This window comes from Phyllostomus discolor, chromosome 8 (genome assembly GCF_004126475.2).
Source record: "Phyllostomus discolor isolate MPI-MPIP mPhyDis1 chromosome 8, mPhyDis1.pri.v3, whole genome shotgun sequence".
Lineage (NCBI taxonomy): Eukaryota > Metazoa > Chordata > Mammalia > Chiroptera > Phyllostomidae > Phyllostomus > Phyllostomus discolor.
The window spans coordinates 93165037-93181368 of NC_040910.2; the positions used below are offsets into that span (position 1 = coordinate 93165037).

The 16332-nt window shown below is 55.6% G+C and overlaps 1 protein-coding gene across 9 annotated transcripts in view; it reads right to left on the bottom strand.

The window, feature by feature from the left end:
- BCAS3 (BCAS3 microtubule associated cell migration factor) overlaps positions 1–16332 on the bottom strand; it is a 485409-nt gene that overhangs the window by 20900 nt on the left and 448177 nt on the right. For all 9 annotated transcript variants that reach the window (XM_036033603.1, XM_036033602.1, XM_028521954.2 and 6 more), the window contains one exon: positions 674–841. In XM_036033603.1, coding sequence (XP_035889496.1) covers positions 674–841 — 168 coding nt within the window. The remainder of the gene's footprint in view (positions 1–673; positions 842–16332) is intronic.

The following is a 16332-nucleotide window of genomic DNA, read 5'->3' on the forward strand; positions in this document are numbered from 1 at the left end:
TGTGGAGGCGGAGGCCTCTCCTAAGTGCATGCTCTGTGTGTGCACACACGTGTGTATGTGCACATGTGTGCCTGCTTGCTGGGGCGAGCCCGCCCGTCCTCTAAGGATGCCTTCTGGCTGCTCTTTGGGTGAGAGAAGCCACCCAGACCCCAGCTGCTGGGCCTTCTCAGAGGCAAGACAAGGGCGGAAGGCAGCACGAGGGATAGTGGCCCGGCAGGCCCAAACCATCCCTGCCTGCCTCACTCACGCTCCCTCCCTCCCTCCCTGGTGGCAGGTGCCAGGCCCTGCGGACCTGCCGATCTGTAAAGCCTCCCGCAGGACAGAGGCAGGGGTGCTGCCAGCACTCGGTGCCTGAGGGCAGCTGAAAACCTCAGAGGCCCCAAGGCTGTCACTCCCCCCAGAGAAGGTGTTCTTCTGGGAGCTGCTTACAGAACGCACTTGTGTCTTTACAACATTTCTGAACGCATCACCCCACCAGGAGGGGTCAGTTCTGCTGGGAGCTCCCCCCGACGCAGGGCTGCCCATCACCAGACGTGCCCACGGGGGACGGTGGCCAGAGTGCCGACCGAAGAAACAAACGGTTTAAACGAACACGCACCCTCTCCTTCCGGGAGCTCCACACCGGCAGGAGCCAGTGGCGACCGAGGGAGGCTAGAAGTGTGAGGCCCGTTACCTGTTCCGGATCCCACGACGTCCCGGCCGGGCGACTCGGCCATGGCGTCGGCGAGCCGCTCCCGCAGGCCCTCCTCAGTGTGCTCCAGGGAGGACATGTGCCTCAGCCCGAAGCCCTCGGGCCAGCTCCCGCACACCTCCAGCAGCGTCACGCTCCGGTCGAGGGTACCTGCAGCCACACGGGGGACACGGGATGCTAAGTCCAAGCCATCGGAGGCTACTCCGTTTGCCCACCACCAACTCCCCACCCGTCCAGGGGCCCTTCCAGCTCCCAGCTCTTCTCTGGGGCGGAGGAAAGAGAGGCCACGGAGACAGCACTTGAGGGGCAGACGGAGACGCGCTGCCGCTCGCTGCCTCAGAGCTCGCAGCCCTCTCTGCAGGAGACGACCTCCGCGTTGCCGGGCGAGGGGCTTCCAGCCGTGCTCTGAGCACTACACAGTCCCTCTGAAGTCTCCAGGGCCTGCCTCAGGAACCAGGTCAAGGGCAAGGAACCCCCTTCCCAAGTTCAACCAAAACACCTCTACTTTTCTCTGCTACCACAGGGCTTCCTCTTGAAATTTCTTTAAAACAAGTTATAGATTAAAATAGTTATAGCTTAAAATAAAAAAAAACCCACCTTTTTAAACCAATATATTCTATAACCTATACCACACCTCCTCATTTTGCATTTGAACCTCAGAGAACTTACGGTGCAAAATCCAACAGTACGTTTGTGGCTGACCTGGTTCAAGAATTCAGATCTGTGATTACTATGTAATAACTACGCATGGTGCCAGGTGGGCACTGGAAATATCAGGGGGACCCCTTTGTAAAGTATATGACTGCCTAACCACTATGAGGTACATCTGACACTAATACAAAATAATACCAATGTAAACTGTAATTGAAAAAAAAAAGAGAGAACTCAGATCTCTGACGCTCGGTGTGGAACTCATCCTGCTGCACCGCCATTGCCTCCCGGCCGCCCGAGGACCGGGGCACAGCGGGAGCGGGGTGACAGCACCTTCAGCAAAGACAGCTTCCCTTAGTTTGAAGCTGCTCCCAGATTCCAGAACGTACATGGTGCTCTGCCGAACGCCAAGATGCGATTTTACACGCAAGATCACTTCAAAGTCTCAAGTTAAATTCTTCGACTTTATTATACAGCAAGTCTTCTGTGAAAGCTTATTTCATCCCCTCTCTCTTGGAAGCAGATTACAGCCGTGCTCTGTGGCTTTGAGCACATACCATTTCCCCAGCGATTAGGTAACCGAATCCACCACGTTTATTGGGCTTGGTTCCTGCCAGCACCAGGAAGATGGGGAAAAAATGCAAATGCCAATGCTTCCCCAAGTTAAAAGTACATGCAGCGCACACTCTTTATCAGGCCTTGCTTCTCCTCTTTGATCAGCCGTCAGAAACTATCTCCCCGCGGCAGCCAGGGCTGGGCAGCGTCAGCACACACTCCCTGCCAATGACAGGTGGTAATAGAGAGGGTGCGAGCCCCGGCCCCGGCAGGCGGCCCTGCCTCTGATAATGGCCAAAGCATGGAGGTGATAACCGTGAGTAAACACTCCGACAGCCAGGGACTCCATACATCAGCAAAGAGGGCCAGATAATCCCGAGCTCTCCTGACCAGACAAAGGCCCTTGGCCGGCCCGCTGGGATTTATATGTGTGGCAAGGGTCACTTCTGGCTCCTGAATGTCATCAGCCAAGTTGGGCTTTGATTTATCCCTTGCCTAATTGTAGGGTAGATTCCCGGAGCTGGGAGAATTGGCAGCACCTGTGAACGTGTCTCCCCGACGAGAGGCCCACCTTGGGAGTGGGCTGCGGGGTCAGCGTCTCAGGCGGGACGCCAAAGTGGGGAGTCGCCCTGTATCGCCGTCTCCTCCAAGCAGCGCAGGGTTGTGGGTCTGGGAGTGAGGGGCTGGGCTGGGCAGGGGGCAGGGGGCTGGGGCGCCCTGTGCGTCAGCCCTCCCAGGGCCTACCCCGTGCTGCGGCTGCCTGCTGGCAGTGCTGAGCGCAGAGCCGACACTCGGCCGGCCGGCGTTAACAACAACCCAGAGGTGCCCAGGCCCCAGCGACACACAGGGACTGATGACGTAAGGTTTTGATTCCGTGACCCACTCACTAAGGGATGTTAGGCCAGTCAAGTCCCTCTATCTCCTTTTTCAGTCTCTGAAGTGAAACTAGTAACTCTTTGTCTTGTCTCCAAGGAGGGAAGAGATGAGCAAGGCTCCTGCCAGGAGTCTGTGCTCTGCCCAGTCATGGTTCACAGGATCAAGATCTGTGGCATCACTGTTTCTCCGAAGGGTCTGCCTGGAAAACCTATGCTCAGTGGCTTCCAGAAGAGGGGATTCACAATAACACGTGGCTGTCCTTCCCCCCAGCACCGTCAGGATGGCGGCAGTAGCTTCCGTGTGGACACGGTGTCCCAGAGCCTGGGGGAGGGAGGGGATAGCCTTTCTTCTCCTCACTTCCCCCGAGCAGGCGCCTGCGTGCAGAGAGGTGCTCAGTCGGTGCTGGTGTGCACCCTGCGCAGAGGTCAGGGCAGGTGAGCTGGCAGCAGGAATACCAGAGGCCCAATCGGTAAGCAAACTCAAAAAAAATCCAGCAAGATGATGTTATTCATAGCAAGAAGGGCTCGGGTGAGAGGGCGGGGCCTGGCCCATGACAGACAGTAAAGGCCAGAGGGGTCTGAAATAATTTTTTTAATCTTCACCCAAGGATATGTTTATTGATTTGAGAGAGGGAGAGGGAGAGAGGGAGAACCACCAATCAGTTTCCTTCTGTGTACGCCCTGACCAAGGACCAAACCCACAACCTTTTGGCGTACAGGATGGCGCTCTAACAGAACCACTCGGTGAGGGCAGATTGGCAATAATTTTAAGAGACAAAACAGTGGTATACAGGAGAAAAGAACCACAAGCTCACGGAGAATGGAAACGGACCTAAACTTAAATATAGGCCTGAACACATATTAGCTACATGGCTCTGGGCAAGTCCTTCCCCTTTCTGGGCCCCTGACTCCTCATCCATAAAGACGGAAAAGCATTACAGTCCCACAGGGTTGTTGTGAGGACTGTCTTAGGTACCCGGCGCACGGCGAGGGCTCTGCGCGCCGTGGGTGAGCTCACGTACACGTGAGTAACAACAGGCGTGTATTACTTTGTGCACTTGAAGCACCACCATGAATTTTCACCGGCGCCAGTCCAATTTCTGAAGCTCAGAGTGATTAGGGGGCATGCTCAGAGTCTCTAAGCGGGAGATCTGGAACGCAGGCTCCTAATCCTTAGCCGGGACCTTATTCTGTCAGCTCCTCTTCCCTCGGTTGTGTCTGCAGGGGGGACTGTTAGGTGGAGAAGTCACCTCATCTCCCCTAACGTGTTCTGAGAATTCCAGTCACCTTCAACCAATGCCTCTTAAAAACCTTTCCCACTTCCCACCAGCCCAGGTTCCTTGGGGGATCGTGTGTTGGTGAGTCAATCTGGCTGCTCAAAGGCACACAGGAGGAAAACATGGACAGAAGATCTGCTCTCTCTCGGCGTGGGCACTGACGGGAAGTTGTGGGTAGGAGGCTGGAATACGAAAAGTTCCACAAAAGAGCACTCGCTTGTTTCTACCGTCCTGAGACGTCACAGGCCACTGCAGGGGCCTCTGCCATGCCCCCTTCCTGGACTTGCCTCCCACCCCTCCCAGTGCAAACGAGGACAGCAGAGGAGCTTGTGGGGTCTCCCAGCTCCAGAGAGAGAGAGGGGGGCTGCAGGTGTGTGTGTGTGAGCAGGGGCTGGGTGAAGAGGCCAAGCCCGCGCCGAGTGAGGTCACCTCTGGGCTCGCAGGCAACTGCATATCTTGTCAGTGTTGTCGGCACGGCCATCCTTCATCCGGCCAGGCCAGAGACACTCCATCAGATGCGCTGGCCCTTTGAGTCCCATTACGGGGCGAAAGGGTCACTTTCAAGGGGAGAAGACTCTTAATGCAGGCTGGCTGTTGCAAAGCACAAAATACACGTATCTTTTGCTGAAGCGATGCTCTGCTGCTTACAAAGCCCTCTCACGTTTATTATTTCGGTTAACTTGCACATTCGTCAAATAGTGATTAGTGTCCACTGTGATATGAGTCAAGCACTGTACTGAGGTATGGGGAGACAAAGGGAGCCGGAAAACAAACAAGCAAACAAACAACCCTCACGGTCCATCACGAACTCTGGGAAGCTGCAATCATCGCCCTTTCCCAGGTTTGCAGTCTGCCGAGGCTGAGACAGGCGAGGTGACTTAGGGTCTCGGGTTCGTCCCTGAGGCCTGCGGGGAGTCCCCGGCTTCAAGGATCTGCCCTGAGTGACTGACCATCCAGGTTATACTGAGTGCTCCTTCATAAAGTCTGATCGTATAGAAGAGTCTTTACCTTTAGGGTAAAGCTGATGAAACTCACCCCCCCCCAAATGTATGTCTGCACATGTGAAATTATGGAAGCAATTGTGGGGTGTTCATGGGAGCCTCTGAAGTCCACCTTTGGGTCCAACGTTAAACAGGTCATTCCCAGGGTGTTACTCCCACGCTGCCTTATGTTACTCTCATGATCTGCCCTCCAACCCAGTTTAGAAGCTTCCCGAGGGCTGGATGCCCCCATAATCTGTAAGTCTGGGATAAGCACAGGACTTTGTGCATGGTGCTTGCTCCAAATATGTTTGTTTATTGGCTGATGATGAGCATCTGAGACATCTGACAGTCACTTTAGGGCCCAAACCCACTGGATGTGCTTGCAGAGCCAAAATGTCTCGTGCCGGGATGGGCAGGGATGAGACGGGGATGGGCAGGAAAGGGAGCTAAAATTAAATGAGAGAAGGGAAGCGACTCTACGTGAGCAGAGAACAATGCCACAGCACCCTTCTGTGCACCCCTTTCAGAGGGCGATTCTGAGCTGGAAGAGCCCGAGCAATCCACCCGAACGGCACCGGCAGCCAGCCTCACAGAGGTGAGCTTCCTGCATCCTGCTCTCCAGCTTGGCATCCTGCGTTACACTCTCTCCCCACAGGAGAAATGGGTCAGGTTATTGGGTTTCACAAACCTATTGAAGGCACGCGGTGACAGCTGGTCAGCTGGCAGCTCCCGGGGCTGCCGGTGGAGCATGTGCTCGGCCCTCCGTATGCCATTGTCACGGGGCGAGGACGCCCAGGGGTGGCAGTGGCGTGGGGGGGACGGGATGCCCCTCCGAGCTGATAGTGTCTAATCACTCCCGTGCTATTTAGGAGACCGTGGCGCAGCCTCCGCTCTGCATCCATTAGGCTCAGCCCAGAGTTTGGACTTGATGAGAGCCTGTTGATCAAATTTCCAGCCACCAGGGAGGCCAGCGAGCAAGTGCCAAACTTGTAGTTGAACAATGTTCTCCAAGACATAAGCCCTTCTAAAGGAACGCTCCTGAGTACAGCGGTGCCCACGGTAACTAAGACATGATCCCGGGCACGGTGAAAGCCCCCAGGGGAGCACCCCCCTGCCTGCTCTCCAGACCAGCCCACCAAACGGAGGCCGAGCCTGGGGCTGGGGCTGGGGAGAGCTCCTTCCTCCACACTACAGCTCGGTTCATATGAGCACAGGCTGAGAACTTCAGGTTCACTTGGCACTGGATGTGGCCACAGGCACATTTCACAGCGTCAATGTGCCCTGTGTCGTGAGTAACAGAAAGCGGTTCACTGAGGGAGAATGAGAAAATATGAGGATCCCTATGTCCTTCTCAGTTCTTTAGGGTGATTCCCAAGATAACCATAACCCCAGGGGCACAGACAGGGTGCAGAGCACAGGGGCCTAGACCCTGGCCACCTCTAATGAGTCTAATCACCCACTGCTCACCTCCCTTGTGGCAATGCACCGTGTCTGTCCTCTGTTCATCCATCTGGCTCTGAGGTTTGGATTTGGGGGCCAGGTCATTTTTAAAGGATCTACTACTGTAATTCATAAGCAAGAGAAAGGAGAGGTAGCAACAAAGAAGAAAATGCTTATGTTGGCAAGCCAGGAGATGCTGATATTCCAGATGTGGTGATGCTACGCACATCTGTTCTCTTGGGCCCCCGGGGCCCCCAGTGGGAAGAGATGGTTCACCGTCCATCAGAGGGCTGTGAACGGACAGCCACGTGTGGCCAACATATCAAAGGGTTCTGAGGCGGGGGAGAGGAGTTCAACAGTAACTGAGACACCAAGAATTTCTCTGCAATTTAACAAAAAGTAGTCATTTTGACAACTTTCATAATTCATACTTTAAAGGTTAGGCTACAGATTATAAATCAAGATATCTAAGTTGTAACCAGAATTCTCCCATTAATTTTTCTGGTTACTCTGGGTCTTAATTTCCCCCCTTACCATATGGAGAATAAATAAGTGACTCTCACTTAAGAGGCTGAATTACACTGGGGCTACTGGGTTCAATGCAACAAGCAATAATCCACTAACAGGCAACGGTGAAATCAGGTTCGCTGTATCCTAGGGTAAATGCACCAAATTTCATTTCCTATGCACCAGATAACACAGGCAGGCAGTCACACCATAAGAGTCTAAATATATATGTACATATATATACTCTTAATTAAAGGCACATGGTAAGCAGAAGGCCTGGGCTCAAATGCCTTCTCCTGCTACTGTCTCACTGCATGGCCTTGGGAAAGTTATTTAGCCTCTTCGGGTCTTGGTTTCCTGACCTACTAGAGTAGTGGGTTGGATGGGGTCCCCACAAAAGATACGTCCACCTCATAATGTGACCTTATTTGCAAATAGGGTCTTTGCAGATGTAACTAAGGATCTCAGGATGAGAGCATCCCAGATTTAGGGGGAGCCCTAAGTCCAATGGCAGGTATCCTCACAAGAGAAAGGAGGGAGAGGCCACGTGAAGACAGAGGCCCAGACTGGGCCTATGCTGTGACGCGCCGTGGAAGCCAGGAGCCCAGGAGCCACCAGGGGCCGGGAGAGGCGAGGAAGAACCTCCCCTGGAGCCCTCGGAGGGAGCGAGGCTCAGCGTCATTTGTTGAGTGTCTGAATCTGAACTGATTTTGAAATTGTGGCCTCCAGAAATTTAGGAGAATAAATTTCTGTTGTGTTAAGTCACCAACTCCAAGGTCATTTGTCACAGCAGCCACAGCCGTAGGAAAACGCTACACCTGGAAAACGAGAAAATAAATATTCGCCTTCTAGGGCTGTGTGGCCGCCGACCAGGCAGCACTGGAAAGGCTGCTCTGTGACACACACAGGGCTGTTCCGACCCAGGGGGCTGCCCTGGGGGGGCCCTGTGAGTAGCTCCTCCTGGGGGCTGAGGGGTTCTGGGGAAGGATTAGAAAGTAACGAAAGTGACTGGGGACATCTCTAGGCCAGATGACGAGCAGCTAGAGGAGCAAAACTGGGTGGCCAACAGTGCCATCGGCTCCATCACTGGGGCTGAGTGGCTCTGTGTCCTTACACAGCGAGGGTAGTGGATGGGGAGTCCCAACATCTAAGGGGGTGCGTATCCCTCCTCCTCTGCAGACGCCTGCAGGGGGCACAGCAGAGCGGGGGAAGTGGCTCCTTAGCCCCTTGAGGTCAGGTCCTTATATTCCCTGAGCTCCCTGCACAGGGTGGGGGTAGGATGTTTCAGCTCCCTCAGTTCTTGAAGGAATGAACAGGATCATATTCGACATAGGCAAGGAAGACATGAGGCAGGCTGCTGCTGAGGGGACTTTTACTGGCATGAACTATCGAAAGAGTGATTCAGCAATAGGTATTAAGAGGCTTTGAGAAATATGCCCGCTACTGAGCTGGGAATGCCAGCCACTTTCAGAAATCTGAAGTAGATAACTGAAGTAAATAATCGAAGATGCCAACAACCCTTCACACACAGAGATGCTCGCTGCCACTTTAACACAGCCCGATGATAGGGCAGGTGTTACATAAATCATACCTCATTCTGGCAGTGGAATATTAGGTGGTCATGAAAAAGGATTGTATATAGCAGAGGAAATCGGTACGGATAATATTAAATTTAAAAAAGCAAAACAAAATGGTACAGTTAGTATCACCGAACAATGTGAAGGAAACAGAAAAATATTTTAAGTGAGTCATGACGAAATGATATTAACCATGGTTGCCTCTGGGTGGGTGGCTTATATGGGACTCTTCTGTTTATTGCTTTCTCTCTGTTTCCCGAAACTTCTGTAATTAGGGTAAAACAAACATGCATAGGTTAAGAAACAGCTGAGAGAGAGAAGAAACTGCCCTGAGACAAACACACTCCCGCTGGGACGGGGGCAGCAGGCCTGCGAGCAGCACTGGGGGCTGGGGGGGTGGTGCCGACTGTGTGGCACCCCCCCCCCCCCCCGCACGCCCTGAGCTTGGCCCAGCGGGGGCAGGGGGGCCCGCGGGTCCATAGCCCACATGTGACTCTTCTCCCAGTGGCCGTGGCAGGCTGCACTCGATGCTGACTCACCCCTGTGTACATCTGACACACTTCCTTTTAATCATGTCAGGAATGTGCACCAACTTGCGTGAAAAGTGTCACAAACAGTTCCATCTCTCTACAGATTTCATACATCAGATCAGAAAGAGCCAGAGAGTGGCTCTGGAAGGAGTCGATTTTTAAAGTAATTCCCTTTGCCTGTCACCTTTGTCCTCGTCCTGCTCTGTCCCTATACCGCCCCCCCCCCCCCCGGCCCATCCTTTGGTTGAACAGGACACCGTTTCCTAGGGGACACCCTTTCCTGACTGTCGAGGAAGGTCTGAGCCTCTGACACGTCATGAGGTCACTGAGCAGGGCCCCTGCCTCTTGCCTGGGGGCGCACAAGGTCCCCCGTGGTTGTGGGGCCCAGGGGAGAATTTCCGCCAGCTCCACACGCAGGCCTGACCTGGATGTGCCTGGAGCAGGACTACGGCGGCCGTCCCCAGGCAGGGTCCCAGAGACTCTCCCCTCCTCTGCTCTGAACCTGGCACGACCCAGACTTCTCCCTGCCCAAGTGGGAGTGGAACAATCCTTCCGCAGCTGGACAGCTCTGAAAATACTCCCTTCAGGATGCCCCGTGTGGTGCTGAGGATGCAGAGAGACTCACGCAGCTCCATCCCAGGGTTCCTACTGCAAGGCTCAGAATACCCCGCAAGACAAGCCATGTCCTCGGAAAAGGAGCGACTCCTTGAACGGAAAAACTTTGTGGAAAGTATCTCTCCAGACAAGGAAGCACCCAGACTGGGTTTTCTAGGACAGTTCCAGTTCCAAACAATTACTTCTGTGAGCAGCCCAGGAAAGGCAAGAGAACTAACACTGGCTGAGTGTCGGTTTCACGCCAGGCAAGGCTGCTTCATGCGCACTACCTCACTGAAACCGCCCCAGCAAGCCTGAAGTTGGTGCTAGCGTTTCCATTTTACAGATCAAGAAACCGAGGCGGAGAGAAGTAAAACTTTTGTTCAAGGTAACAATATCAGGGCCACAGTCAGGATTCCAATTCTACGTTCATCTGGCGACAAAGCTCATGCTTTCCCCGTTAAAACCCCACACTGAATTTTGATTTTGAGAACACGGCTACGGGACCAGGAAGGGGGTTTTCGGCTCCGCCTTCCCACTCCACAGTTTTAAAGTGGTTCTTGCTGCTGGGCTGTGATGGGCTGGGGGAACAAGCCAACCCAAACCCTGTGCTGGTCTCAAAAGAGATTTCAGTGGTCCACAGGCCAGCCGGACCCGAGGCTCCCCGCAGAGGGGAACCTTGAACATGGGGCTAAGGAGTCCTGTTTTTATTCATTAAAGAAGAAGTTTCAAAACCATCGGATTCATCACGACCGGGGTTCAGATGTGGAATCCAGTATGCGAGCAGACGTGCACAGCATGTCCTTTCGGGGTATTTGTGATCCTCCCGAGGCTCCGCCTTCCCTGAGCTGAGGCCCCTCTGCTCCTCAGTGGGCTGAGATGTCTGGAGACCCGGCTTCGCAGGCCTGGGCCCCTGTGAGCTGCAGGGGTTTCAAAGGCCAGGATGCGACGGGTGGGCAGAGTGACTCCTGCTGCTGCTCGCTCCCCTCAGCCCCTGGGGCAGTGGCCTTGGGGGGGCGACAGGGGGCACCCAGCATGTGCCCGCCAGTCCTGGGGTTGGCTGGGTGGCCACCATGCCCACTCTGGGCTTTGTTATTTCGGCAGTCAGCTGTGTGGGCTGTAGCAGGGTGCTCCCAGCTTGGGCAACAGGCGTGTCCATGAGCAGTGTGTGGTCAGCCGTCCACCCATCTCTGCCATCAACCCATCAGCTCTCACTTAAGGGGCAAACTTGAACCAGATTTGCAGCCGCAGGGGTCCTGGGCTGCAGATCCGGGCCTGGCCTGCTCTTCCGACACGTGGTCTCCTGTTTAACGGGATCTCTGCTTTCCAGGCCGCGACAAGGACACCGTTCAGCAAAGACTCGGCCTCAGGCCTGAGCGGAGCTCGATGAGAAATGCCGCTTTTGGGACAGTGGGGGGCGCCGCTGGAGCTGGGGTGCTCGGGGCCGGTGCTCAGGGACGGCTCCATCTGGCAGCGTGGAGGCTTGAGGCAGTGAGGACACTCCATGCTGGGGGGGCGGTCTGAGCGCAAACCCCAAGGAGGGGGCGTGTTCCGCTCGGAGGGCCAGTGAGCCAACCCCGCTGAGGCAGCAGGTCTCGCGTGGAGGGCCATGCCTCACCGAGTTTCCCAGAATCCCTGCATATTTTTACATGATTATTTAATTTTGATTATGGGACCACAGCAATTTGTGCCAGAGGCAGGACAGACGAGGCGGATTCCGTTTTACAGATAAAAGTCCAGAGGCACAGGTGGGGGCGCGGAGTGGCCCAGCCGCAGCAGGTGTCGCCTGGCAGCTGTGGGAGCTCTGCGACGCTCCCCCGTGCACAAGCGCTCCCGCTGCAGAGATGCCACTGCGGCCGCCTGAGGCTGGATCCCCGGGTGGACTGGTGATCGGCCTCGCTGAAAGTTTGGCTTGAGCCTGCTCAGGCCCCTTGTCCTGTGGAGACGCCCCTGACTTTCGGCCTCACTTCCTGGCCCTGCAGCTCATGGCAGGGTGGGGGGGTAGGGGGATGCAGCTCAGCGTAGTATCACTCAAACTTATCACACGAGGTGTGTTCAGGGCTTGCTCTGCACCTGAAAGAGTGGGGGCCTGGGAACTGTCATTTCCCACCTTGACGTGTCCCAGTGTCTTCTCAGCCTCCGCTGCTCAGGCCGACCCCGCCGCCCGGGCGTGGAGACCAGGCGGGATGCAGGGGAAGGCTGAGAAGCTGCGGGAGCACACGGGGCGGGCAGTGGGGTGCAGAAATCTCAGCGACCACAATAATCCCTTACACTGCATGCTGCTTTACCTGAGATGCTTTCACAGGTGCCCCCCCTTCATGCTCAGGGCGACCACGCGTGGCAGCAATTACCACCAGTCCCCATGTCACAGGTGAGGAGGTGAGTGCCGGGAGCTACCTGAGGGGCGGAGCTCAGCCCACAGAACCCAGCCCTGCGCTCCGCCTACTCCTTCGCTGCTCAGAGTGCGGGCCACACACCAGCAGCCGCAACACTGGGACGCCTCTCAGGCCCCACCCCAGGCTTCACAAATCAGAAACCGAATTTATTTCCGGTTCCCGGGGGTCTGCATGCACACTGAACTAGGAGAGTGCTGCTGACGCTCTCCTGTCCTGTTCCCCAAAGCGTTTTCTAGCTGTTGGCCCCTTCAGGTGCACCTGGTGCTAGCTACTCCTTTAGAGACACGGACAGGGAAGTCCAGAGAGGGGCAGCCAGGGCCCGGACAGAGGCAGGAGCGGAGGAAACCGTGCTCTTGCCAGTCAGTCCCGGGTTCCTTACACCCAGTGGCTCCATCCAGCTGCGATTCGACTGCTGTCTGCCTGGCTTTTCCTCCCCCTCCCCACCCCACGTTCAACCCCCAAACCGGCCTCAGCTGCCGGTCCCCTGGCTTCTCCCCCCAGTCCCAGCCTTGTGTTAAGTGTTAACACAAGTTCTAGGGCCTGGGGTTAACACTCTATTAAGCAAACAGAGTTCATACTTCCTGCTAACAGTCCAGGAGCCAAGTGGGAGGGCGGGGCACCTGGGGCCTCGTCTGCAAGCTGCAGGGGGCGGGGTGGGGGGTGGCCCAGGCTGGGCTGTCTCTGCCCCTTCCCCTCTGGCCTGGCTGCCTGTAGGGGAGAGCCGGGGAATCCTAGCCTGCCAGTGGTGGGGACTCACTCCGCTTAGGCCTTGTAAAATGGCCACTTCAACAGCCAGTGTGAAAATGCCCCAATAACTGTGTTAATCTGGTAATGATTTCCCTCCACTCCCGGGCCTCACTGTGTGCCAAGTTTGGCGCCAGTGGGTAAAAGCAATTCCTAGGCTGTGGCGGAGCTTGGGGCCAGGACTCCCCGGGCTGTGCCCCACAGAGGCCAATCAGGATGTTATTCATTTCCCTAGCTGAGAAGGAAGCTCAAAAAAGCCAGAAGAGCCTCCTTTACCCTGTCCCCATGTGAGACATGCCGAACCCTCCCACGAGGAGGAAGCAATATATTTTGTGTCTGCGACCCTGGTGCGAGGAGTGGGAGCGTAGAGTCCGGCCAGAACAAGCCGTCTGTGTGTGTGTGTTGGGGGCCTCTCTTCTCATCTCCAGCCGAGCACAGACTGGATTAGAGCTACCCGCGTGGAGAGAGGGGGAAAACCATGCCGAGGCGCCAGGGGAGCTCCCCGAGGGGCCCGGAGACCTCCCGTTACTCGGTCAGACAGACACGGACCTGCCATCTAACCTTGAGTTAGGGCTGACAGCTGAACGAAAGAATCAAGTTCTCATTCTGTTTCATCTGAGTTCTAGAAATGCCTTTAGGGTCGAAAAACTGTTAGATGGAGCTTTCTCATATCCCTCTGACTGTTAAAAAACAGACAACAACAAAAAAAAGGTAAATAAAAACCAAGCTGTTTTGGTCATAGAAACACCTTCCAAACAGCTCCATGAACTTGCAGATTCACCAAAACTGTGCTGGACCGGTCACCGGCCCTTTCTGGGCCGCCCTTGGGAAGGAAGAGGCCGGGGCATGACCCCCTCTCACCTTCCCATGTAGGCGGTGCCTCTCCTGCTCTCAAGCTGGAAACGAGATGGGGGAGGGGGGTCCTCCTCACGGGTGCGCCGTCCCTCCTCTTCCTTCCCCGCCCACAGCATGCGCCTTCCAGGCCGGGCAGCAGTAGCTCTACCCTTTGACCCTAGATGCCATCTCTTCATTTAGCTCCTTATTTCTTAAACCAGTGTGAGATGGGGCGGGGGAGACCCTCCGGGAAGGGGAGGTGGAGAGAGGGTCGCTGAGCTCTCTGTCGGTAGAAAGGGCGCTCAGTTAGGAGTGGGCGGCTGGCCGCTGCCTCTGGCTCTCGAGTGCTCTGGCCGTGTGACCGTGTGCAAGTCGCCAGTTCTCTCCACCGTGAAAGGAGGACGAGAACTCCAGTTAGCGAAACCAGACGGCCTCCGGTGGGCGCTTGCAGCCCTTCCCCGGGATTCTTTGCGCTGTGTCGATAGCGGCCGAGCTGTCTGACTCCCGGAGGACTGGGACTGCCTACGAGACTCGAGACTCGGCGCTCTGCCCATTTCCGAACCGTGAATGTGAAGTCACCAGTACTGTCTCCGTTGTAGCTTTAATATCGCACAAGCTACTCAACTGTGGCCTCCCACCCCCCAGGACCGAACGGCGCTCACCCTGAAGGTATTCCGATGTCCCCAGGATATCTAAGAATCAAGAGCCGACAGCACAGATCTTGCCACGGAACAGGTGCCCGATGAATGTTTAATGGGTGGACGGAGGAAAGAGCAAACCCCCGCTACATCTAATCTGAGGGGCGTGTCACGGGCCTGGGAGGGGGTGGCACTTCTCAGCCACCTCCAGGCAGCGCCGACCTGCAGCCTCTCGTTCTGGGAGAACCCCAGTGGGGCTGCCGCTTTTCGTCTACACTCCTTCGTCAGAGTCACCCTCCTGAGAGTTCTACTCAGCAGGTGCCTTCTCCCTAAAATATCAAAATAAGTATAACACCTCTGTTTACCCAAGAAAGACAGCATCCCAAAGCTGACGAAAGATCATTTATCTCGGCCATTCGCTAGGGCTAACGTTTGAATTTCACAGGTTTGCAATTTCACCCACAGGGCACAGGCCCCCTGAACCCCTTCTGGGCTCCACGAACATCTTTGGTGGAGACGCGGGCCCTGCTCACTAAAGCGCCGCCGAGAACAGACGTGTCCCGCACGCTGCGTGAGCTCCAGGGCCGCAGGCGCTGAGCAGGGCTGGGTCTGAAAGGCAGGAGCAAGGAGGACCCGCTCCTGCCTGGACGTTAACCGAACACGTCTTCCTGGCCCACACAGGGCCCCTTCCACACTTCAACAGTCAGCCTGGCAACATTCGGTGTTCTTTCAGCACTGGGGTACACGCAGGCCCGTTACCCCACAGAGTGGAGTGGGCGACCAGACTGCCCACGCCAGAGGGCAGCGAGGCGGCCCCAGTCCCAAAGCTTCCGGAGCAGGAGCGCCGGGCCAGCTATCTGCCTCGATGCCGGGTCTCCACTGGAATCCCGAGTTCCTTGTCCACCCTCCTTCTGATTAGCGGGCTGGCCTTTCTACCCCCACACACCTGAGGGGTCTCACCAGCAAGGGTGGCTCATAACTGTGAGCACTCTTCAGACACTTAGGTCGACATTCATCCGTGTGTAGGGTGGGAGGTGGGGTGTGATATGTGTTGTCAGAAAGAGCTCCCGGGTTGTTAGGGAACAGCCTCTGGTCTGGAGCACTGTTCCCCGGTTTCTCTGATGAGAAGCACCACCCGGGGCACTTAGAAAACATCTATGTCCATATCTGTATCTGTATCTATGTACATCTATGCCCATCTATATTTTCCTATTCATTGATTCCAGAGAGAGAGGGAGGGAGAGAGAGAAACACTGATGTGAGAGAAACACTGACTGGCTGCCTCCTGCTCGCGCCCCCACTGGGGACCAAGCCTGTGACCTACCCATGTGCCCTGACTGGGCATCGAACCGGCGACCTTTTGGGTTAAAAGATGATGCTCCAACCAACTGAGCCACACTGACTGGGCAACTTATTAAACAAACAGATCCTCAGGGTTTTGTTTTGGTTTTTTTTGGCACTTTTAGTATTTGAAGCAGGGCATTTCCCAAGACATTCCGAAGCAGGATTTGAATACAGGTTCCAGGAAAGGGTGTGTTTCTTACGCGGGAATTTTGGGCATCACTGCTCCAGAACAGCACGTCCTCCCCGAATCCAGCCTTCAGACTCACTCAGGACTGGAAAAGCATGCGACTGCCCTCCCACAAACACAGTAGGTTACGAGCAGCCACGTGGTCCCCTGTGGCCACCGGCTGCCATCGAGCAGAGCTCACCACACTGGGGAACTGCTGACTGCTCCCGCCCGAATTCAGTTTCCCCTGGTTTTCCTCCTCCCTCGCCTTCCCAAGGCCTCGCTTTGCTCCCTTTGCCTCTCAAGTCTTGGTACTTTGCAGAGTTCCCCTCTTAATACTCGTCTCTACGTTCTCTGTTAGCTTTACCTGCATGAGCTCATCATGCTCATGGTCACGAGCGCCACCTACATGCTCCTGACCTGCCACACTGCACTCCCCACTCAGCTCTCTCCTGGCCTCCAAGTCCATTGGTGTCAGACCAAACACCTTCGCCTGGATGGTCCAAGGCACCTCCAACTCTGCAAGTCCA